The sequence below is a fragment of the Salvelinus namaycush genome, chromosome 33, assembly GCF_016432855.1.
Source record: "Salvelinus namaycush isolate Seneca chromosome 33, SaNama_1.0, whole genome shotgun sequence".
NCBI classification, from domain to species: Eukaryota; Metazoa; Chordata; class Actinopteri; order Salmoniformes; family Salmonidae; genus Salvelinus; species Salvelinus namaycush.
In genome coordinates this window covers 26,322,884-26,346,520 of record NC_052339.1, presented here as the reverse complement: position 1 = coordinate 26,346,520, position 23,637 = coordinate 26,322,884, and the positions used below count along the sequence as shown (strand labels likewise).

At 42.6% G+C, this 23,637-nt stretch overlaps 3 protein-coding genes across 8 annotated transcripts in view; 2 read left to right on the top strand and 1 right to left on the bottom strand.

Moving 5' to 3' along the window:
• Nucleotides 1-7,151, top strand: part of LOC120028100 (GTP-binding protein Rheb) — a 36,747-nt gene extending 29,596 nt beyond the window's left edge. The window contains exons 7-8 of the mRNA XM_038973268.1: nucleotides 5,171-5,252; nucleotides 6,691-7,151. Coding sequence (XP_038829196.1) covers nucleotides 5,171-5,252; nucleotides 6,691-6,783 — 175 coding nt within the window. The 3' untranslated portion in view covers nucleotides 6,784-7,151. The remainder of the gene's footprint in view (nucleotides 1-5,170; nucleotides 5,253-6,690) is intronic.
• A 5,921-nt stretch (nucleotides 7,152-13,072) lies between these two features.
• Nucleotides 13,073-15,791, top strand: LOC120027593 (gamma-crystallin N-B-like). The gene is made up of 4 exons (XM_038972578.1): nucleotides 13,073-13,093; nucleotides 14,147-14,395; nucleotides 14,842-14,987; nucleotides 15,642-15,791. Exons 1-4 carry the CDS (start codon nucleotides 13,073-13,075, stop codon nucleotides 15,775-15,777), a joined length of 552 nt encoding a protein of 183 aa, XP_038828506.1. The 3' UTR covers nucleotides 15,778-15,791.
• Nucleotides 15,792-16,355: 564 nt separating this feature from the next.
• LOC120027772 (NEDD8 ultimate buster 1-like) lies at nucleotides 16,356-22,329 on the bottom strand. 6 transcript variants are annotated; one of them, XM_038972795.1, is made up of 15 exons: nucleotides 22,199-22,329; nucleotides 21,754-21,878; nucleotides 21,436-21,603; nucleotides 21,272-21,336; nucleotides 21,082-21,146; nucleotides 20,689-20,856; nucleotides 20,400-20,488; nucleotides 20,075-20,181; nucleotides 19,625-19,811; nucleotides 19,385-19,492; nucleotides 19,077-19,229; nucleotides 18,008-18,154; nucleotides 17,722-17,808; nucleotides 17,423-17,624; nucleotides 16,356-17,154 (listed from the first exon to the last, which is right to left on the bottom strand). In XM_038972795.1, the coding sequence occupies exons 2-15, from the start codon at nucleotides 21,868-21,870 to the stop codon at nucleotides 16,985-16,987; spliced, it is 1,833 nt and encodes a 610-aa protein (XP_038828723.1). In that variant the 5' UTR covers nucleotides 21,871-21,878; nucleotides 22,199-22,329; the 3' UTR covers nucleotides 16,356-16,984. The 6 variants fall into 6 exon arrangements, with proteins under 6 accessions (XP_038828723.1, XP_038828724.1, XP_038828725.1 ...); XM_038972796.1 differs by lacking the exon at nucleotides 22,199-22,329 and adding an exon at nucleotides 21,981-22,167; XM_038972797.1 differs by lacking the exon at nucleotides 22,199-22,329 and having other exon boundaries at nucleotides 21,436-21,600; nucleotides 21,754-22,169.
• Between the last annotated feature and the right edge of the window lie 1,308 nt (nucleotides 22,330-23,637).

Below are 23,637 nucleotides of genomic sequence, written 5' to 3'. Positions count from 1 at the left end.
CTGGTAAACAGTGGTCCAGTCTGCTCTAAGCTGTCTTTGGCTCAGGCTCTGTTAGTTAGGCCTAATTCCTAACTTGAGAATGTAGAAAGTATGGGAGGAAAGTGTAGTGGTGGTGGTTATTGTAAGACAGTCTAGTAGTAGTAGTTATAGGAAGACAGTCTAGTAGTAGTAGTTATAGGAAGACAGTCTAGTAGTAGTAGTTATAGGAAGACAGTCTAGTAGTAGTTATAGGAAGACAGTCTAGTAGTAGTAGTTATAGGAAGACAGTCTAGTAGTAGTAGTTATAGGAAGACAGTCTAGTAGTTATAGGAAGACAGTCTAGTAGTTATAGGAAGACAGTCTAGTAGTTATAGGAAGACAGTCTAGTAGTTATAGGAAGACAGTCTAGTAGTTATAGGAAGACAGTCTAGTAGTTATAGGAAGACAGTCTAGTAGTTATAGGAAGACAGTCTAGTAGTTATAGGAAGACAGTCTAGTAGTTATAGGAAGACAGTCTAGTAGTTATAGGAAGACAGTCTAGTAGTTATAGGAAGACAGTCTAGTAGTTATAGGAAGACAGTCTAGTAGTTATAGGAAGACAGTCTAGTAGTTATAGGAAGACAGTCTAGTAGTTATAGGAAGACAGTCTAGTAGTAGTAGTTATAGGAAGACAGTCTAGTAGTAGTAGTTATAGGAAGACAGTCTAGTAGTAGTAGTTATAGGAAGACAGTCTAGTAGTAGTAGTTATAGGAAGACAGTCTAGTAGTAGTAGTTATAGGAAGACAGTCTAGTAGTAGTAGTTATAGGAAGACAGTCTAGTAGTAGTTATAGGAAGACAGTCTAGTAGTAGTAGTTATAGGAAGACAGTCTAGTAGTTATAGGAAGACAGTCTAGTAGTTATAGGAAGACAGTCTAGTAGTTATAGGAAGACAGTCTAGTAGTAGTAGTTATAGGAAAACAGTCTAGTAGTTATAGGAAGACAGTCTAGAAGTTATAGGAAGACAGTCTAGTAGTTATAGGAAGACAGTCTAGTAGTTATAGGAAGACAGTCTAGTAGTTATAGGAAGACAGTCTAGTAGTTATAGGAAGACAGTCTAGTAGTTATAGGAAGACAGTCTAGTAGTTATAGGAAGACAGTCTAGTAGTTATAGGAAGACAGTCTAGTAGTAGTAGTTATAGGAAGACAGTCTAGTAGTAGTAGTTATAGGAAGACAGTCTAGTAGTAGTAGTTATAGGAAGACAGTCTAGTAGTAGTAGTTATAGGAAGACAGTCTAGTAGTAGTAGTTATAGGAAGACAGTCTAGTAGTTATAGGAAGACAGTCTAGTAGTAGTAGTTATAGGAAGACAGTCTAGTAGTTATAGGAAGACAGTCTAGTAGTTATAGGAAGACAGTCTAGTAGTTATAGGAAGACAGTCTAGTAGTTATAGGAAGACAGTCTAGTAGTTATAGGAAGACAGTCTAGTAGTTATAGGAAGACAGTCTAGTAGTTATAGGAAGACAGTCTAGTAGTTATAGGAAGACAGTCTAGTAGTTATAGGAAGACAGTGGAGTAGTAGTAGTTATAGGAAGACAGTGGAGTAGTAGTAGTTATAGGAAGACAGTGTAGTAGTTATTGTCTGCTGTCTCTTACCAGTCCTTTACAGTATAGTACAAACTGTATTATGTCTGTTACCAGGCCTGTAGTATAGTACAGTGTAGTACACACTATTCTGTCTGTTACCAGGCCTGTAGTATAGTGTAGTACACACTGTATTCTGTCTCTTACCAGGCCTGTAGTATAATACAGTAGTACACACTGTATTCTGTCTCTTACCAGGCCTGTAGTGTAGTACACACTGTATTCTGTCTCTTACCAGGCCTGTAGTATAGTACAGTGTAGTACACACTGTATTCTATCTCTTACCAGGCCTGTAGTGTAGTACACACTGTATTCTGTCTCTTACCAGGCCTGTAGTATAGTACAGTGTAGTACACACTGTATTCTATCTCTTACCAGGCCTGTAGTGTAGTACACACTGTATTCTGTCTCTTACCAGGCCTGTAGTGTAGTACACACTGTATTCTGTCTCTTACCAGGCCTGTAGTATAGTACAGTGTAGTACACACTGCCAGCCTGATGCTTCTCTGAAAATGGGTCACTCACTCATAGCGCTACATCTTTCCTCCTCCCTCCTTTTTTATTTCTGCTTCATCTTTCCTACTCTCCCTCTCCGTCATTCCCAGAATAAACAGGAAATGGGGCACAGCCATCTCAAAGCAGGAAATGTTGTCTGCCATTCCCTTCCTCATACACATACACACTCTGGCCCCATTGAGGTGATGTACACACTCTGGCCCCATTGAGGTGATGTACACACTCTGGCCCCATTGAGGTGATGTACACACTCTGGCCCCATTGAGGTGATGTACACACTCTGGCCCCATTGAGGTGATGTACACACTCTGGCCCCATTGAGGTGATGTACACACTCTGGCCCCATTGAGGTGATGTACACACTCTGGCCCCATTGAGGTGATGTACACACTCTGGCCCCATTGAGGTGATGTACGCAGCATTGAGATTATTCATATTCTTCTCAGTGTGGAGTGAGGTGGTGAACTGTCCATTGAACGCACACACAGACACACAGACACACAGGAGCCTAGTAGACTGTGTTAGTCCACTAAAGTAATCAAGGCATTACTGATCACTTCCCCATCTCTTCTCCCGGTCTCGAGGGCAGTGAAAGGCTTGCGCTGGGTGAAGTGAGAACCGGCTGGACCTCTTTTAATGAATCAATAACTCCAGGCTATTAAATCACAGGAGTGGATGGGAGTGAAGGGGTTACACCCCTGGGCTATGTAGCTTTGGGCTCGGCTGAAGACTCATGCGATGCAGTTAGGATCAGGGGGGAAAAGGGGATGTTATCTTAGTATTGTGATGCTGTCTTTTTAGTTAGTCGGCGTGGTGTATAAATAACCTGGTATTACCGCCACACCGGCGGTCACAAGTCATGAAGGCAGTCAAATTTCACATGACCATTTAGTAACAGTAATTAGGTTTCTCCAAGCTCTGACGCTGCTGCTGGCTGTTAGTAGCCTACCAAACTTGCTAACTGCCTGGTACTCAGCACTCGATTGTCCTTCTAATCACTCTGACATCAATGCAAATGTGTTTGAAAATGTAATCAAACACTTCATGAGAGCTCATGTTGCACAACATTTCTATAGGCTATGCAATTGCAGAAGAAACAGAGTGATGGCCTCTATTAAAAAGAGGAGGATCCCATCAGCTAGGCCTACTATATTTATTTCTCAACTTTCCTAATATAAGCATGTTGCTTATATTTACAACAGGAGTATAGCCTACCTGGCTGGCATGAAGAAGAAAAACAACACTGGGAAATGCATCCTCCAATCACTATTTAAGTGCATAGATGACATGTATTTTTTTCCGCTGCCCCTGTTTTGATACAGGTGAATGATAATGGTCCATTCTAAATTTAAACATATTTAAAACATATATTATTTAGTATATGTAAAGACAAGATTAAATCAAGAATAGTCTGAGTGACAATATTAGCATATCACTTGTGAATTATATATTATCTCTTGTGAATGATGCCCAGCGTAAGGCAAGAAACAATGTCTTTTTTTGTGACTTTTTCTCATCATATTCGCACACCTCATGTAGCCTAACCCATAGGTCTATATGTTTTAATAAGGTTTGTATCACAACTAAAGCGGACAAATAACTTCTTAAAATTAAGCACATGAATCCGCTTTACAAGGGGTGTAGAGCCTGACTGGCATACATAAGCAGCTCGTGAGTTTCAAGTTTGGGGAAGATAATTTTCCCCATAAAAATGCATTACACAGAAAATGTCTTGCACAGAAAATGCTTCCATTGTTTAAGCATATGTTGCAGAACAGTGTATTAACAAAGCATTAGAGTTGACAATCCACTGACGGAATTGTCAACAGATAATTAAAACAGACATATCTTTGCCTCTAAAAATACAAGTTAAATACAAACATTTGTAAAATATGGTAAATTATTAATTTGAAAATTGCCAATTAAAACAACCATTTAAGACACATCTCACGGAGTTTATCAGATCTTCGGACACATCTTTTAGGAATCACAGTTTTGAGAGAAATATTGTTTAACATTCACAGACGGCTATTGCAAGAAACTACATTAGATAGTTATTCAGTTAATATCCACTATTACAAGTTTTTAGAATTTTAGAATTTTAAACCCTTTTTTGGAGAGTTTGAAATTGGGATCCTTTGCTCCAGAGCATGACCAGCTGTCACGGCCGTCGAAAGAACTGGACCAAAGCGCACATATTCCTTTTATTAAGATGACGCTGACAAAAACAATAAACAATACAAAAACGACCGTAAAGCTTAAGGGCTATAGTGCCACAAACAAAGACAAGTATGGTTCCCAATCAGAGACAACGATAGACAGCTGCCCCTGATTGAGAATCATACCCGGCCAAAACATAGAACATAGAATGCCCAAACCCAAAATAGAGACATAAAAAGCTCTCTAAGGTCAGGGCGTGACACCAGCATAGATCCGACATGGAAATTAATAATATTGAAAGTATTTAGAAAATTCCCCAAAACAAATATTTTCTCTTATAAAATTGCCCTAAATTTTATAAGTTTGAGCTCAAATAATGCACACAAAAAAAGAAATTCCCTGTCGGACAAGGATTGTCCCGAATGTCCTGCTTTTCTACACATTTTGGCAGTTTTAAAGCTACTTTCCTGTAATTCAAAACATTTATTTCATAGCATATGAACACGTCATAAGTTATCTGCCGGTCCCCCCCACCTTGCGGGGGCGTGCGCTTCGCCAGTGTGAATAGCATGCTATTCTCATGCTTAAGTTCAAGGTCAGAATATGCGTAGAGAAAAGTGCATAAAAAGGGAATTACATTCCATTTATGTGTGCTTGACTCCGGTCGGAATTCCCCCATAGTGAAAACCTGAGATGGTATAGGGAGAGTGACCACAGCTCAGTTTCGTCATTAGAGCCTTACCCTCCTATAATGCTCCCATTGGATTTTAACACTTTCACATATACTGTTTGATATTCTGTTCCCCTCAGTACAATCAGGAACTGTGTGTATAGGCTGTGCTGCTGTCACAAGCTAATTGTAGTCACTGATGTGTTGTTTCCCCTCTCTCCTCAGTGTAATCAGTTGTGAAGAAGGCAAAGCACTGGCTGACTCGTGGAACGCAGCGTTCATGGAGTCCTCTGCAAAAGAGAACCAGGTGATGATGATGATGACTGGACATTCACTCCCAGAGCCATCGGATAGATGGAGTTTGACATCTACTGTAGTATTGTAGTGGGTGCCATCTTGGCACCGAATGTTCCAAGGCAATTAGTCTAGTTTGAATACATACAGTAAGAGTAATGTAAAGGAAGAAACATTTGATGCCAACATGGAAGATAGTTTGAATACATACAGTAAGAGTAATGTAAAGGAAGAAACATTTGGTGCCAACATGGAAAATAGTTTGCCAAGTGTAATACCTACAGCTTTGTTCATCATTCTCAGCTCATCAATCTCTCTTATCAGTTCTCATCCCTGTCATTCCTGGGTAGGGGGGACCAGAGCTAGGCAGGGGAATAGGGGGGCAGCAATGGTAGGGTAGACATTGATCAGACCCCATTTCTGTGCTGTAAGTAGTGAGGACAACAGACCAGGGTGTCGTTTTGATCTCGGTCCCCAGGAGGAGAGGCCTTTTCTGGGGATGCTGAGGACAGCAGCCTGGGCTCCAGAGAGAGGCAGAGCTTCTAGTTTAATTTCTCATTCGCTACTTTGATGTACATGTTACTGGAGAACACCAAACACACCTCTTCCAAGAAATGTTCCTCTGCTTCTCAGGAATAGGCCCTACTGCTGAAGAAGACCATAAAGGTTTCCTATTGTTGCAGATATAATTATTATTTTGATTGATACTTCTTTAAGGCTGTTGCAGAATCTCTCCATAGTCTTTTCAAGGTTATAGTGGTTTTGTTGTAGGCAAAGTACAAATAGTGACTCGAGGTGTCCTGCTTCAGATCAATATGTATGTTGAACAAAGAAGTAACCGACTGTTGTATTTGTTTTTTGAAGTTATTTAAATGGTATGGTCTGAATGCATCATTCAACATAATTGTTATTTTACCAAAGGAGGCATGTTAGATCCATTGGAAAGGAGATACCTAGTCCGTTGTACAACTCAATGCATTCAACTGAAATGTGTCTTCCGCATTTAACCCAACCCCTCTGAATCAGAGCGGTGCGGAGGGCTGCCTTAATGGACATCCACGTCTTCGGCGCCTGGGGAACAGTGGGTTAACTGCCTTGCTCAGGGGCAGAACGACAGATTTTTACCTTGTCATCGAGGATTCGATCCAGCAACCTTTCGGTTACTGGCCCAACGCTCCTACCCGCCAGGCTACCTGCCGCCACATGCTGCTGTGTGTTGATGATATCAAAAATTCCAGTGTTTCAACCTTCTTTCTTTCCCAGCAGCCACAATTCATCTGTCAATGTTTGGTTTTCTTTTAGATTTGCTGGTGTGAACTGAACACATTTCACCATCACCATTTAACCTACCTATTAAGCATAGAGCAGAGAAAACATCGGTCTGTACACTCCTGTTGTCTTGATATGGCATAATTTCTGTCCTCTGACTTCCTGTTTCCTGTGTGAGTCAGACGGCGGTGGAGGTGTTCAAGAGGACCATCCTGGAAGCGGAGAAAATGGAGGGGGGAGCCCTCCAGGGCAGGACGTCCTGCTCCCTGATGTAACCATCCGCCTCGGGCCCTCGCAACCCGTCCCCAACCACAGCACTGGACACTGGGAAATCCCTCTACTTGAAGTGGCTAACTGCCTGTTCTCCCTCAAGAAACGTCTTCTGTTTTTCCCTTTTTTTTGTGTTTTTTTGGGGGAAGGACAGAGGAAGACTTTGACATTAAGAGTAATTATCCATCCCAGCTTAGAGTACACTCGTCTCACCCCCCCTCCCTCCCTGACTTCCCCTTCTTCTGAGAAACCAAACGTGGTGAAATATCGAGCCTTACTTCTCATTTAAAGCCTGTAATCTCATTGCTACCTGACCCCCCCTGCCTTCCCCTTGAAAAGTTTGTATAACAACATATTTCTTAGTTATTATTATGGCCACTACAGTTGGCCAGCATTCATTCACTAGTGTAGTGAATGTTGATTCCCTTTTTTTTTTTTTGTAATCATTAAATCTGCATATTGTTTCACTACAGTTTGATTTTCTGTCTGATTGTTTCTCAGAATTTGATTTTTTTTTGTTTTATACAAACTATCAGAATACACATGATAATTATATATTTTGATATTACAGTATGTGATATGATATAGGAATTATATAATATATATTTTCCCTAACCTGTCCTGGGATAAAGGATTCTGTATTCTACTTCCTCTTGGCTCCTCTACCTCAGAACATGTCAAAAGGCTGAGGTTGCCACCCAGTCAGGGAAACAGAATGTGTCATCACACCGCTCCTCACTCTTGCCAGCTCTCAGAGCGGGTTCGTGATAATTAACATTACCAAGGAGAAATGGAAACCTGGTGGGTTGGATTAATATGTGCTCCCATGAGAGATCTAATCCTCATTATATTCCTCTCTATAATCCAGTTGGAGTAGAGTGGAGATAGTTACTGTCATGTAGAACCAATTATAGTACGGACTTATAGCCAGTCTTTACTCCATAGAATACATGAATTTCATCATGGAGAAACAACCCCTAGCCCACCTACCCTCTAGGCACTTGGGTAGATCTGAAAGGATTGGGGTCTGGATCTATACTGAACAAAAATGTAAACGCAACATGCAATGATTTTACTGAATTACAGTTCATATAAGGAAATCAGTCAATTTAAATAAATTAATAAGGCCCTATGGATATCACGACTGGCTGGGCCTGGCTGCACCCCTTCCCAATCAGAATGAGTTTTTCACCACAAAAGGGCTTTCTTACAGACAGAAATACTCCTTAGTTTAATCAGGTGTCTGGATCCCGCAGGTGAAGAAGCCACATGTGCAGGTCTTGGGCTGGCATGGTCTGTGGTTGTGAGGCCGGTTGGACGTAGTGCCAAATTCTCTAAAACAACATTGGAGGCGGCTTATGGTAGAGAAATTAACTTATCTGCCAACAGCTCTGATGTACAATTGAAGTCGGAAGTTTATATACACTTAGGTTGGAGTCATTAAAACTCTTTTTTTCAACCACTCCACAAATTTCTTGTTAACAAACTATAGTTTTGGCAAGTCATCTACTTTGTGCGACAAGTAGTTTTTACAACTATTGTTAACAGACAGATTATTTCACTTACAATTCACTGTATCACAATTACCGTGGGTCAGAAGTTTACATACACTAAGTTGACTGTGCCTTTAAACAGCTTGGAAAATTCCAGAAAATGATGTCATGGCTTTAGAAGCTTCTGATAGGCTAATTGACATCATTTGAGTCAATTGGAGGTGTACCTGTGGATGTATTTCAAGGCCTACCTTCAAACGCAGTGCCTCTTTGCTTGACCATAATGGGAAAATCAAAAGAAATCAGTCAAGACCTCAGGAAAAAAACGCCTGAAGGTACCAAGTTCATCTCTACAAACAATAGTACGCAAGTACACTGCTCAAAAAAATAAAGGGAACACTAAAATAACACATCCTAGATCTGAATGAATGAAATATTCTTATTAAATACTTTTTTCTTTACATAGTTGAATGTGCTGATAACAAAATCACACAAAAATGATCAATGTAAATCAAATTTATCAACCCATGGAGGTCTGGATTTGGAGTCACACTCAAAATTAAAGTGGAAAACCACACTACAGGCTGATCCAACTTTGATGTAATGTCCTTAAAACAAGTCAAAATGAGGCTCAGTAGTGTGTGTGGCCTCCACGTGCCTGTATGACCTCCCTACAACGCCTGGGCATGCTCCTGATGAGGTGGCGGATGGTCTCCTGAGGGATCTCCTCCCAGACCTGGACTAAAGCATCCGCCAACTCCTGGACAGTCTGTGGTGCAACGTGGCGTTGGTGGATGGAGCGAGACATGATGTCCCAGATGTGCTCAATTGGATTTAGGTCTGGGGAACGGGCGGGCCAGTCCATAGCATCAATGCCTTCCTCTTGCAGGAACTGCTGACACACTCCAGCCACATGAGGTCTAGCATTGTCTTGCATTAGGAGGAACCCAGGGCCAACCGCACCAGCATATGGTCTCACAAGGGGTCTGAGGATCTCATCTCGGTACCTAATGGCAGTCAGGCTACCTCTGGCGAGCCCATGGAGGGCTGTGCGGCCCCCCAAAGAAATGCCACCCCACACCATGACTGACCCACCGCCAAACCGGTCATGCTGGAGGATGTTGCAGGCAGCAGAACGTTCTCCACGGCGTCTCCAGACTCTGTCACATGTGCTCATGTGCTCAGTGTGAACCTGCTTTCATCTGTGAAGAGCACAGGGCGCCAGTAGCGAATTTGCCAATCTTGGTGTTCTCTGGCAAATGCCAAACGTCCTGCACGGTGTTGGGCTGTAAGCACAACCCCCACCTGTGGACTTCGGGCCCTCATACCACCCTCATGGAGTCTGTTTCTGACCGTTTGAGCAGACACATGCACATTTGTGGCCTGCTGGAGGTCATTTTGCAGGGCTCTGGCAGTGCTCCTCCTTGCACAAAGGCGGAGGTAGCGGTCCTGCTGCTGGGTTGTTGCCCTCCTACGGCCTCCTCCATGTCTCCTGATGTACTGGCCTGTCTCCTGGTAGCGCCTCCATGCTCTGGACACTACGCTGACAGACACAGCAAACCTTCTTGCCACAGCTCGCATTGATGTGCCATCCTGGATGAGCTGCACTACCTGAGCCACTTGTGTGGGTTGTAGACTCCGTCTCATGCTACCACTAGAGTGAAAGCACCGCCAGCATTCAAAAGTGACCAAAACATCAGCCAGGAAGCATAGGAACTGAGAAGTGGTCTGTGGTCACCACCTGCAGAACCACTCCTTTATTGGGGGTGTCTTGCTAATTGCCTATAATTTCCACCTGTTGTCTATTCCATTTGCACAACAGCATGTGAAATTTATTGTCAATCAGTGTTGCTTCCTAAGTGGACAGTTTGATTTCACAGAAGTGTGATTGACTTGGAGTTACATTGTGTTGTTTAAGTGTTCCCTTTATTTTTTTGAGCAGTGTATAATCACCATGGGATCACGCAGCCGTCATACCGCTCAGGAAGGAGACACGTTCAGAGATGAACGTAGTTTGGTGGAAAAGTGCAAATCAATCCCAGAACAACAACAAAGGACCTTGTGAAGATGCTGGAGGAAACAGGTACAAAAGTATCTATATCCACAGTAAAACGAGTCCTATATTCACATAACCTGAAAGGCCGCTCAGCAAGGAAGATGCCACTGCTCCAAAACCGCCATAAAAAAGCCAGACTACGGTTCTAACTGCACATTGGGACGAAGATCATACTTTTGGAGAAATGTCCTCTGGTCTGAGAAAACAAAAATAGAACTGTTTGGCCATAATGACCATCGTTATGTTTGGAGGAAAAAGGGGGACGCTTGCAAGCCGAAGCACACCATCCTAACCGTGAAGCACGGGGGTGGCAGCATCGTGTTGTGGGGGTGCTTTGCTGCAGGAGGGACTGGTGTACTTCACAAAATAGATAGCATCATGAGGTAGGAAAATGTGGATATATTGAAGCAACATCTCAAGACATCAGTCAGAAAGTTAAAGCTTGGTCGCAAATGGGTCTTCCGAATGGACAATGACCCCAAGCATACTTCCAAAGTTATGGCAACAAAGTCAAGGTATTGGAGTGGCCATCACAAAGCCCTGACCTCAATCCCATAGAAAATTTGTGGGCAGAACTGAAAAAGCGTGTGCGAGCAAGGAGGCCTACAAACTTGACTCAGTTACACCAGCTCTGTCAGGAGGAATGGGCCGAAATTCACCCAACTTATTGTGGAAAGCTTGTGGAAGACTACCGAAACGTTTGACCCAAGTTAAACAATTTCAAGGCAATACTACCAAATACTAATTGAGTGTATGTAAACTTCTGACCCACTGGGAATGTGACGAAAGAAATAAAAGCTGAAATAAATAATTCTCTCTACTATTATTCTGACATTTCACATTCTTAAAATAAAGTGGTGATCCTAACTGACCTAAAACAGGGATTTTTTACTCGGATTAAATGTCAGGAATTGTGAAAAACTGAGTTTAAATGTATTTGGCTAAGGTGTATGTAAACTTCCGACTTCAACTGTACATTCCTGCAGACAGCTGCCAACTGCAGTCTCCCTTAACTTGAGACATCTGTGGCATTGATCATGCTGTTTAATCAACTTCTTGATATGCCACACTTGTCAGGTGGATGGATTTTCTTGGCAAAGGAGAAATGCTCACTAACAGGGATGTAAACAGATTTGTGTACAAAATTTGAGAGAAATAAGCTTTTTGTGCCTAAAAGGGGATCAACACTTTACATGTAGCATTGATATTTCTGTTCAGTATAATATGGCCAAACATCCTAGCCTATTAGGTGGCATGGAGAAGATTCTACCATGTTGGTTATACCTATCCAATTCTCCCAGGGCTGAATCTCAATAGTCTAATGTGGCTTCCTCCCAGGGCTGTCTCTCTATAGTCTAATGTAGCTTCCTCCCAGGGCTGAGTCTCTATAGTCTGAAGTGGATATCTCCTCTCCATCTGCACTGATCTGAGAACTACAGGATAGGTCAAAGCAGTATGGCGGATGCCTTCTGGGATTTTGTTTCCTCTGTCCAGCTCTTTCACGTTAGTGCAGAAGAAAGGAGACAGCAGATGCAAATGAGCTGTTAGTTAAATCTGGTGAAACACATTTCTCACTATACTGACTCTTGTGTTTTTGTTGAACATTGTCTAATGTTGGCGTCTAATAATGACAACTAAAGTGGGAAAGGGGATACCTAGTCGAAGTGAATGAGACCAACATTACAGGCCTGCTACCCAGGCTATGATTGAGAGGGGCTAAATTATACAAAGATAGGGTGATCTATTTAACCCATTGGCCCGAGCGAGAAAGAGTCAGCATATCCAGAGGTAGAGAGACACGTAAAAGGGCTTATCATCCTCTAATGGACTTGTAGGCGATTGATCAGCATTCAAGGGTAGTAATCCAATGCACTATCGGCAAGTCAGGAGATCCATTTACGTTCTCTTTGTTCTCTTACAGAGCTTCAAGCTCTCCAAGATATTACAATATGCCAATGTTGAAAAACATTATTTTATGACATTGAAGAGTCAGTATAAATCTATATTTCTATCTTGAATGTACAGGGATAGTGCTGACATTCATAAACAGTTTTATCACCAGATTTATATGCCCAGTGCGTTATTGTCATAACAGCCATATAAAACTATTACAAAGCCATAAAATCTTAATAATCTATTCAAATGTCCCCCACACTTCACATACAACATCACTGCCAGTTCTAGTACTTCAGATCAGAGGTCGATGGTCATCTAAATAAGGTTGTGACATCCTGTCTGTGTGAACAATGGCAGGTCATAGTAGTAGTATTGTGTGGAGAGGGCAAGAGAATACTGAGCCTTTGATGTAGCTCTGCACGCTCTCTTCTCCCTCGTGGGCCTATCACCTGGTTGCCATGATAACCACCCTCCCACCACACACACACACAAACACACTTCTCTCTGTCTTTCTCACTGTGCGGGCGTGCCAGGCCTTATTCAACATTCAACTTGACCAGAAGAGAAGCGTTGCATGTGCAAAACGGCCTGCACAAAGCCCTGGCCAAGCAAAACCCTTTGTTGTCCTCCTGTTTAGTCTCTCGACAGCCAAAGCCCAGAATCAGCAGTGCCAACAGTTGAAGGGAAAGTGTCCACCCAGCAAAAGCCCTAAGTCCCCCATTGTGTGTCCTTTGTGTGGCAAGCCTCGCGATACTTTCCGGCACGGCCCCAGACGTATATATTGAGGTGTCCAACTTTTTTACTGTTACACTTTACTTGTGGGCCAGGTTGGACAGTATCCAGTGGAAAATGTCGCAGTATTCTGGAAAGGTAAGCTGCACCTGGGTCTTCCTGTATACACACAGCATCAGGTAGGTTACCACTGGGACATAACTGACTGGACAGCCAGGCCAGGTCTCCCTTGAAAAATAGGTATTTGGACCTCAATGGGACTACCAGGTAAAGGTTAGAGAGAACTCCAGCCAATAAACATATAGGTGTGGGAGTGTATGCATTTAACAGGTAGTGTAGGTGTGATCAAATGAGTTTGGAAATTTGGAGGCAATCCCTGGTGAAAATGTGAGATTTGGAGATTGTTCTAATCAGTGCCATAATTCTGTTTGTCTTGCTGGGAGAGGCAGGCAAGTCCTGGGAGCATTTCATTTATTTATTTGATTTAAACTATCAGTGGCCGGTATGGATAATTAGTTGGTGGCTGGCCAATAGGAATAGACATACCATAGTCTTGTATGCATACGGCTGCTAAAGCCAACTCTAGTCTTTAATTAATAGTTATAGTTGGTTTCAACACATAAATACAGCATGGAAACAAGACTGCATGACATAATCTGGAAAGCTGAAGCGTTTTAGTACCGCGATTAGAAATGAAAAGGTAACATTCGGTTGAACCGACATATGCAGCGTTTACCTTGAAAGAAGTCTACTCTAAAGCGGAAACATTGCGTTTAAATTTCAATCACGCTGTAAAGCTGAACTTCCGCGATGTGGATTGAATAGACACTCCAGTGACAAAGTGTCTGTCAAGCCTCTAGCCTGGGATCCAAACTCAATCGCTCTGGACCGTTTCACCACATTTGGCTAAGTGAACAATAAAATGAAATGGAGCAATGGAGTTTGCATCCAAAGACTATCCCGCCAGGACTTTGGTTCAAATACTTTAAGCGTTTGCTTTAGCCTGCCTGCAGCTGGGTGGGGTTTGCACTTTTGGGATGTTTCTATGGGTTGCATTGCAACAGGCAAGCTCAATCAAGCCAGTTATAGTATAATGATGTTAAATATTATTTGATCCCAGGCTATCCTACCTCGACCTCCCCACCCTAACTAATGAACTGTGGTATTAACCTCCTCACCCACCCAACACAGATCACCTTCTACGAGGGAAAATGCTTCACCGGCAGGCAGCTGGAGGTCAGGGGCGACTGCGATAACTTCCAGGACCGTGGCTTCATGAACCGCGTCAACTCCATCCGTGTGGAGAGCGGCGCCTTCTGCTGCTTTGACCACCCCGACTTCAAGGGACAGCAGTACATCCTGGAGCACGGCGAGTACCCCGAGTTCCAGCGTTGGAACAGCCACAACGACCACATGGGCTCCTGCAAGCCCATCAAGATGGTGAGAGATGGGGTTTAGGGTTCCGGATTGAAGGGACAGGGGTTAAGGGTTAAGAATTTAAGGGACAGGGGTTAAGGCTTAAAGGGATAAGGGTTAAGAATTTAAGGGACAGGGGTTAAGGCTTAAAGGGATAAGGGTTAAGAATTTAAGGGACAGGGGTTAAGGCTTAAAGGGATAGGTGTTAAGGTTTGAAGGGACAGGGGTTAAGGCTTAAAGGGATAGGTGTTACGGTTTGAAGGGATAGGGGTTAAGGGCTAGGGGGGTGCTAATGAGGATGATGAGAGGCTACGTTATAGAGCCATTTTCTACTTTAACTCAAAGATACTTTAGATTCTTCTCGCTCATTTTCATTATAATAGTATTCCATATTCCACTGTTGAAAAGCGTGTATGAAATCCAAATGCAGACTCATGTTAACTCCTCTCCTCTTCTACTGTGTCTTGCAGCACGGTGAGCACTACAGAATGGAACTGTTCGAGGCCTGTAACTTCTCTGGCCAGTGTGTGGAGGTCTGTGACGACTGCCCCTTCCTGCAGAGCCGTGGCTTCAGCAAGAGCTGCATCAACTCCATCAAGGTCTACGGAGACGGAGCGTAAGTAACACACCTCTAGCCACAGACTGTAATCACACACACGTAAAACTGTGAAATCAGAGATAAACACAAACAGAGAGATACATTTACAGTGATTAAACATTTGGATCTATTTTTGTTGAGCTAAGACATCCAACCTTTTAGCATGTGTTAAGTTGGAACATAATTGGAACACATATGCCAACGATCTAGCAGGTAAGGCGTAGACACTGCTGAATTCCTAAATAACTAATTCCACTATTCACAACTGTGGTCCCAACTGTTATTTTCCAGGAGTGAATTGAATATTAAAGGGGAAGTTCAAGATTTTACAACTTGATGTTAAATGGTTCCTCACCCTGAAAGTAGTATATTTATTTTTAAAAGCCAAGACACCTTTATGTAACATCAAACCACATATGTAGTTGATTTGAGCTGATTTGATGAGTGATAGTATTTTATAAATCTATGTAATTGATTCATTTATTAATTGAATGGACAGACTAAGCTATTAGCGAACACACAATACATTTCTATATTTTACTTAATATCCTGATAACATCATTAAATTACACACAGTAGATATATTTAGGCCATTACTGCTATTCCATCTCTCTAACAGTGTGTGAAGTGAGCAGAAGTGACCATTTCTAACCGGTCTGTTTCCTTCTGTAGCTGGGTGATGTACGAGGAGCCTAACTTCCGCGGCCGCATGTACATCGTGGAGAGAGGAGACTACTGCAGTCACAACGAGTGGCAGGCCGAGAACCCCAACATCCAGTCCATCCGTAGAGTGGTCAACTACTTCTAAACCTCTTCCCCTGTTCCGCCCCAGACCCGCATGGACTGTGACTTTCACCATTCTAGAAATGTACAATAAAAAAAATACATAATACCACAAATGTATTTTTATCGAACACTTGCCGTGTTATGTTTGTGTGAGTGTACGAGGGTCTATATAGAGCAGTGGTTTTCAACCTGGGTACTAGGACCCCTGGGGGTACCCAGCCTATCCACAGGGGGTACTTGGGAAGACTCATTATGAATATAGGCTTAAAGATTGATTGCCCATGAGGGGGTAATTCGAGAGCAAAACATATCTGGGGTAAAGTACCCCAAAAAAAGTTATGATTAGATAGCACAGGAGGTTGGTGGCAACTTAATTGGGGAGGATGGGCTCGTGGTAATGACTCAGTGGAATGGTATCAAACACATGGTTTCCATGTGCTTGATGCCATTCCATTTGCCCCGTTCAAGACATTATGAGCCATCCTCCCCTCAGCAGCCTCCACTGGTAGATAGATACTGTAAAGAGCACAGGCATAAGAAAAATACATGTTCATACTATCACTCATTCACAACTGTGAATCATGAGGCACAAATACATACTAATCGCAAAGGAGTATTTATTGTATGTAATAACAGGTTCTTAAATTAAATGCAAATTACTTTGAAACTAAAGGCAACCTGAACTATATGGCACTAAGACCAGTCATGTATTGTCATATTGGTAATCAAACTCCATGAAAACCACAAATGAAATAAAAACAGAATTTAACCAACTTAATTTCTTGATTAAATTACTTAAAGGGATCTCGAATACTAAAACAGAGCACGAAGACAAATGTATTTCAGTTGGAGAAACATCTTGTATACAAGCAACCAAAAATCCCTTCAAGGTACAATTATAAGCCTCACATTCTAAACAGGGTTGAAATCTCAAACATTAACCTTCAAATAATCCAAGTGGTGAGAATGGGAAGAACACAGTCCCCTCTAGAGCATAAACCAGTCAGTTAGCTCACTTCCTTACAAATTATTTCCAATCTGTTGCACATGTTTAAATGACAATTAACACTTTAGTACAAAAAACAGAATGTAAAAATGTTGATGTATCGCTATGGGGAAAAAACAATAATCACAAACCTAATTTGGGGTCTAAAAAGACCAAAATCAAACACCCTTGTTTTAGGACGTGGTGGAAGTGCTTTAAAAATGGCCACCACCTGGACGGCGCTTTAGCTGGAGGGGGTACAGTTCCTGTGGAGGTAGGACTTCATCTGAGCTATGACCTCGCTCTCCTCCTCCAGGGTCAGGTCCAGGTAGTCTTCTTCATGTCGGGGGATGTCCTCCAGCACCTCATTCACCAGGTCTACGTCCATAGGGTCCTCCCCTTGGCTCCCAGAGCCTGGACACACCAATGACAAGTGTCATGTTCATTAGGGCTCTCCTTTGGGCATTTGGGGATAAATGGCATCCTGGTGCCTTAAGTATCAGCAGCATATTGAATGCCTCTTTCTCACATAGACCTCTCAACAGTGGAACACTAGCCAGTGTATGTGACAATAAAACTGATTTTTGAAATGATTTATTCAATAAGACCTGTATTGTTGTATTAACGGAGTAATGAGAGAGTGCATCCGTCTGTTCATCTGCATGCTTATCTGTGTACGTACGTGTGTGAATGTGAGTCCTACCTGCGGACTCAGAGGAGGTGCTGGGCTCCTCGGAGAGTGAGGAGGGGGGAGAGGGGGAGAGCAGCTCTGGGGGCAGGACCCCCTGGTTGTCCAGCAGTAGCTGGGTGGCCCCTTGCACATCTCCCCCCGTCAGCTTCAGTGCAGCTTCGGCAGCCTCCGGCTCAAAGCCCAGGTATAACAGCTATGCAGAGGGAAGGATAAGGTACCATACTAAACTGATAAACCTACCTTTTATACTGAAATAGTGACGAGAGCTCGAAAGAGGTAGGGGATGTTACCTGCTCAACCTTGGATTGATCTATGGGGAGCTCTGTGTTGTGGTTGGTTACAGCAGCAGACTCAGCCTGGGTGGACTCTAGAAGAATCTAGGGGGAGACAAGGATCAAGTAATACAAAAAAAATACATATTAGCAAAGTATGCTAGCCTGCACCTACACTCTTCTGCTAGCTAATGTTGCTTCATGGCTCTGGTTATGGTAACTTGTCGTGATGGTTGGCATATCCTCTTTCATGGCGTATTGAGAAACAATGTGTGTTTTTGCAGTAGCGGCGACTGCCTCTCACCCCATAGGCTCTGTCCATGTCCCCGTCTGCCTGTTGGAGGGCCCGGGCAGCGTCTCTCTTGGAGTAACCCAGCTCTCGGAGGGTGGCCAGGCCCTCCATACGCCTCCTCCTCCTCTCCCTCTCCTGCTGTTTCATCTCCTCCCTCTCCTGACAGGGACAGACAAAACCATAGAATTACACTCAATATGACCACCGCTCCACCCATCATGGGACACTGACTTGAATAGTTCTAGTAAGTGTATTTCTATGATTATAACAGCCCTGATAACTTAGTTGCTATTAGGAAATGTTTCCTATCATCTGCAACTACATCAAGTGAGAGCGCTGGTCCCTTTTTTCCGCCACTATGAGTGCCGGCCCCTTTTTCCCTACTATGGGACTTATTTAATTCATAGAAATATAAAAACTAGAATGGACATTTGATAAAATAATGTATATGTTGAAAGATAATGATAAAATAATTCCACTCCGAAACCTTATAACTGTATGAAATTGATTAGAATCATAAAATTATAATCTGATGATGTGTGTAGTTTTAGTCAGAATTAGATTAAACAATGTATCTGTATAGTGGAAAAACACAGACTGTCTGAGCAAGGCGTAGTTTAGGATTTGAACTTGTATGTGTGTGCCGACGAAAAAAAACAAGAACAGTTAAACTGTGTTTGGACCGACCTGGCTAGGCCTCTGAGAAACATGACAGCATAGGGAGTACTTCTCAAGGTTTCCCTAATCTCGGGGGAATGGAACTGTCGGCTGGGCAGTGATACACAGTGGTGAGAACTATGGAGAAGGATAAAACTCACCTACTGTTTGTGTGGAAGTATGTGCGCAGCTATAAAATGGATGTCTTTGTATAATGGACTTCAGTGCATTCTCGTGAATAAACTGTACTATTGTTTTGCATAAGCTGAGTCTTTGACTAATTATTATTAAACCCATGGTCTTACAGATCTCGGGGATTGGTCAGAGCTATTGATTGTCAGTTATCACTGGGATTGAAAATTCTCTTGCCAACATTACCATTCAAGTCAACATTGCGTCATTCTATTGCTGAGGGGGGACCCACCTGTCTCCTGTGGGTGATGTGCAGCACGGCCTCGTCTACGTTGCCGTGGCAGGCCCTCAGGCCTAGACGGGCCTCCTGCTCAGAGAAACCCAGACCCATCAGCCCTGTCATCTTCTCTGGATCCAGACACAGACGCCCATACAGGTCCTCCACCTACAACACAGCAGGAGTAAGAGGTAGAATCAGTAATATGACATTATATTACAGTGAGGTGCCTCCCTGCTTATAGAAATGTTGTTGTTAATGTCTGAAGACAAGACAATCTGGACGCAGGACTCCAGATTGTACAGCCAGATGATGTACTGTACCAGCATTAGCTTCTGTGTGGCCTGGTGTTCGTTACCATCCAGGTACGCCAGTAAGCTCTGTAGGAGGTACAGCCTGAGGAACAGCACCTCCTCTCGTCCTGTGTTTCCCTGAAAACAAAATTAATACAAATTTACTATATTACAACTTTTATGAAATTCAGATCGACATAGGTGCTTAGTGGGTAGGGGCTAGCCGTTGTTTGTTAACAGAGCCATAGACCAGTGATGGTGGTTCATCACCTTGATCTGCATGAGCCTCTGCTGCTGCTCTCCGTAGCACTTGAGGAAGCAGTCCTCGGCTCTCTGCAGCCTCTGCTTGCCGTCGTCCAGGCAGGAGAGGGCCTCCAGGGCTCTGTAGCACCACACGATGTCCAGCTGCAGTACTGCATAGTTGTCCACCGTGCTCAGGAGCACGGAGCCACATGTACTGTGGAGACACACAAAATATATATCTTACATCAGTCTTAATAAAATCTAATGGATCAGAGGAACTGTACTATGGTATTAGAGGTGGAACAGAACGTGTAGTAGAAGTCGTACACATTCAAAGTAAAATGAAATGATAACACCATAAAATTATCTGACATTTTTAATCAGACATGGACGGTTTTAACCAAAAGTTAAATGTGTGTTTTGACCAATATCTGTTTCGACAAAGGATTTCTGTGATTGTAGCTGAAGGTGTTTTACCCAAACTGGTCGTCAGCTTGCAGCAGGTGGCACAGAGCAGCGTCGTACTGTTTCCTCTTCATCAGAGCGCGGCCTTTCTCGTGGAACCCCATGGCTAGAATCAAAGCCTCAGGACAACAATCACACAGCATTAGAAATAGTCAAGAGTTTGTGTGGTGTGGAGTCACAATCAGTGGAGGTTAAATTCACACAGAACACATGGCAAGAATCATAGTTACCATTCAGGCCACACGTTGTGTGAGCTTGCTGTCCACTCGTACTGCTTATCATGACAGTTATGAATATAATATTGCTCATATGTTCATGAGTTCTTTGTCTAGACTACCTTTTTCTCTCTGTGAGGTATTTTCAGAGGGTTCCCCTTCTGATCAGCAATCTCTAGGAATGGAGTCGTGGCTGGGTCATCGGTGCCATCTACAATGACAACCAAACCACAGAACCACCATAAAATAACACTCCTGTAGCATTGTGATTGAGGTTAAACGCAGTATGAGGGTCTTACTGAGAGGATCTGGATGCCTAAAACGACAACCAAGCCAAAGAACAAGCATGAAGTAATATTCCTGTAGCGTTGTGATAATTGTGATTGTGTTTAAAAGCAGTGTCTCACTAACCTCTCTCGGAGAGGATCTGGAAGCCCTTCTGGGTTCTCTGGACACTCTGGTCCTGGGTTTTCTTCTTCTCCTCCTCCTCCGCCATCTGTTTCTTCCTCTCAGGCTCGCTCACCCGCAGAACCATAATCTTACTGTTGTTCTTCACGTCCTGTTCATCCAGACGCTTCTCTGTGAAGAGAAACCGTTTCAATGCTTGCAAAGTTGAGAGAAAAAAATAAGAAACCTGCACACTGCTCTTGCTAGTATCGCTGCTCTTTATAATAAGCTTTACGTATCGGACTTAAGGCCTTCGTCAGAGCTTTTGCATGCAAAGCTGAAATTACCAAACATAATGAGAGTTCATATGTATTGATTAGAGGGGGGTTGTGGCAACTAGGCCTAAATGGAGCTTACCAGGAGTCAGTGTCTTCCCATTCAAAATTAACTTGATGTATTTGAGTCCATATTGTTCAGCAATCCTATACAAATGTAGGACGAAAGTAGCACTGTATAGCTTTGTGACCTTAGACATAGTAGGCCTAATAAGACACTTCACCCACTGATAACATAAAAGATTGACATTGTGATGGCCATTTTCACTTACCTAGCCATGATATCTTGTGCAATGACATCCAGTTTAGTCTCCAAATAGTTCTTCTTCTTGACATCCTAAAGCAATCAGGTAAAAATCTGGAATTATTAGTTTATTTTCTGTAGGGTGTGTCAGGGAAAACACACCCACCCACCCACCCTAAAACACACACAAACCTTTTTCCCATCTTTAGGCAGAAGGAGTTCCAACGTGGCCACAAATGTCTCTCTATAGGTCTTATTCCCCATTCCTCTCTTTACTGCTTGGGATCTGATGCTCTCCAAGGCACTTGCCACTTCAGACACAGAGAAGCACACAATGGGTGCATAATTCACTGCAAGCTGCTGTAATGACAACAGTGACAAAGACAGACACACAGACAGGCATAGTTAAAAACATATCACACAAATCTGACTCATAGTCAGGTGACAGACCAACCAGCTGAATGAACATCAACACATTTAGAATGGCTATAACTTCCTAGCTAATGTTACCTGCAGAGGTTGGTGTCCTGCCTGGTTGTATTCTGTGGTGTAAGGTGGGTTCCAGAGCTGAATCTTATCTTGTTTTAAAAGATTTACCAGCTTTGCCTGAATATGCATCTCTGCCATTCTCAAAACTGTGAAAAAAAATATGGTAGGAAAAGTGAAAGTGAACAGCTAGCCCGCAAACAATAGGGGAATTCCGCAGGATGAAAAAGTACGAAAATGTATGTACTCACTACTGTAAGTCGCTCTGGATAAGAGCGTCTGCTAAATAACTCAAATGTAAAATGGATGAGTAGAACTAACTAGCTACAGTAGGTAGAGCCAACATTATTGTATGCTAACTACGCAGTCGCAGACAACAACAGCTGCGACGCTGCCCCTTTTGGCTACGACTAGCTCACGCAGGATAAATACGACACATTCGTTGTTTCAGGTTTATTTAAAGATTTACCAAATTAATGATTCAGTCACGTTGGAAGTGTTAACCTTGTCGCCGTATTATTTTGATAGGAACGTGTTGAAACGAGGTTTTTAATGTTATTCTTCTCTTTCACTTCCGTACTAAGGTAAGTCACGAGGTCCAATTTGTCTTCGCTCCTACTCGGTGGCAAAGCACGGAACTTCTAGAAAGTACTCCACCACAAGTATGTCCAATGATTTAAAATATGTAGGTTATCTATTTACATTTTTGGTTGTATTTCATTCTACCTGTTATTACCCTTAATGCAGTGGTGTAAAGTACCTAAGTAAAAATACTTTAAAGTACTACATAAGTATTTTTTTGGGGTATCTGTACTTTACTTTACTATTTATATTTTTGACAACTTTTACTTCACTACATTCCGAAAGGAAATAATGTACTTTATATGCCATACGTTTTCACCGACAACCAAAGTACTCATTACATTTTGACTGCTTAGCAGGACAGGAAAACAGTCCAATTCACAGACTTATCAATAGAACATCCCTGGTCATCCCTACTGCCTCTGATCTGGCGGACTCCCTAAACACACATTTATTTGTATTTATTTTTAACCTTTATTTAACTAGGCAAGTCAGTTAAGAACAAATTCTTATTTACAATTACGGCCTACCAAGAGGCAAAATGCCTCTTTTTGGGGCAGGGATAAAAATATATATATATATATATATGTGTGTGTGTGTATGTATGTATGTATGTATGTATGTGTGTATGTATGTATGTATGTATGTATGTATGTATGTATGTATGTATGTATGTATGTATGTATGTATGTATGACAAAACACACATCACGACAAGAGAGACAACACGACAAGAGAGACAACACTACATAAAGAGAGACCTAAGACAACAACATAGCAAGGCAGCAACACATGACAACACAACATGGTAGCAACACAACATGACAACAACATGGTAGCAACACAACATGGTAGCAGCACAAAACATGGTACAAACATTATTGGGCACAGACAACAGCCCAAAGGGCAAGAAGGTAGAGACAACAATACATCACGCAAAGCAGTCACAACTGTCAGTAAGAGTGTCCATGATTGAGTCTTTGAATGAAGAGATTGAGAAAAAACTGTCCAGTTTGAGTGTTTGTTGCAGCTCGTTTCAGTCGCTAGCTACAGCGAACTGAAAATACGAGTGACCCAGGGATGTGTGTGCTTTAGGGACCTTTCACAGAATGTGACTGGCAGAACAGGTGTTGTATGTGGAGGATGAGGGCTGCAGTAGATATCTCAGATAGGGGGGAGTGAGGCCTAAGAGGGTTTTATAAATAAGCATCAACCCGTGGGTCTTGCAACAGGTATACAGTATGACCAGTTTACAGGGGAATATAGAGTGCAGTGATGTGTCCTATAAGGAGCATTGGAGGCAAATCTGATGGCACATGCTACGTTT

Coding starts and splice junctions, on each gene's coding strand:
- LOC120027593 (XM_038972578.1), top strand. CDS start 13,073: ATGTCGCAGTATTCTGGAAAG. Junction 13,094..14,146: donor TGTCGCAGTATTCTGGAAAG/GTAAGCTGCACC, acceptor CACCCAACACAG/ATCACCTTCTACGAGGGAAA. Junction 14,396..14,841: donor CCTGCAAGCCCATCAAGATG/GTGAGAGATGGG, acceptor TGTGTCTTGCAG/CACGGTGAGCACTACAGAAT.
- LOC120027772 (XM_038972795.1), bottom strand. CDS start 21,870: ATGGCAGAGATGCATATTCAGGCAAAGCTGGTAAATCTTTTAAAACAA. Junction 19,493..19,624: donor AGAGGCTCATGCAGATCAAG/GTGATGAACCAC, acceptor TTTTGTTTTCAG/GGAAACACAGGACGAGAGGA. Junction 17,155..17,422: donor TAGGACTCACATTCACACAC/GTACGTACACAG, acceptor TGGTGTGTCCAG/GCTCTGGGAGCCAAGGGGAG.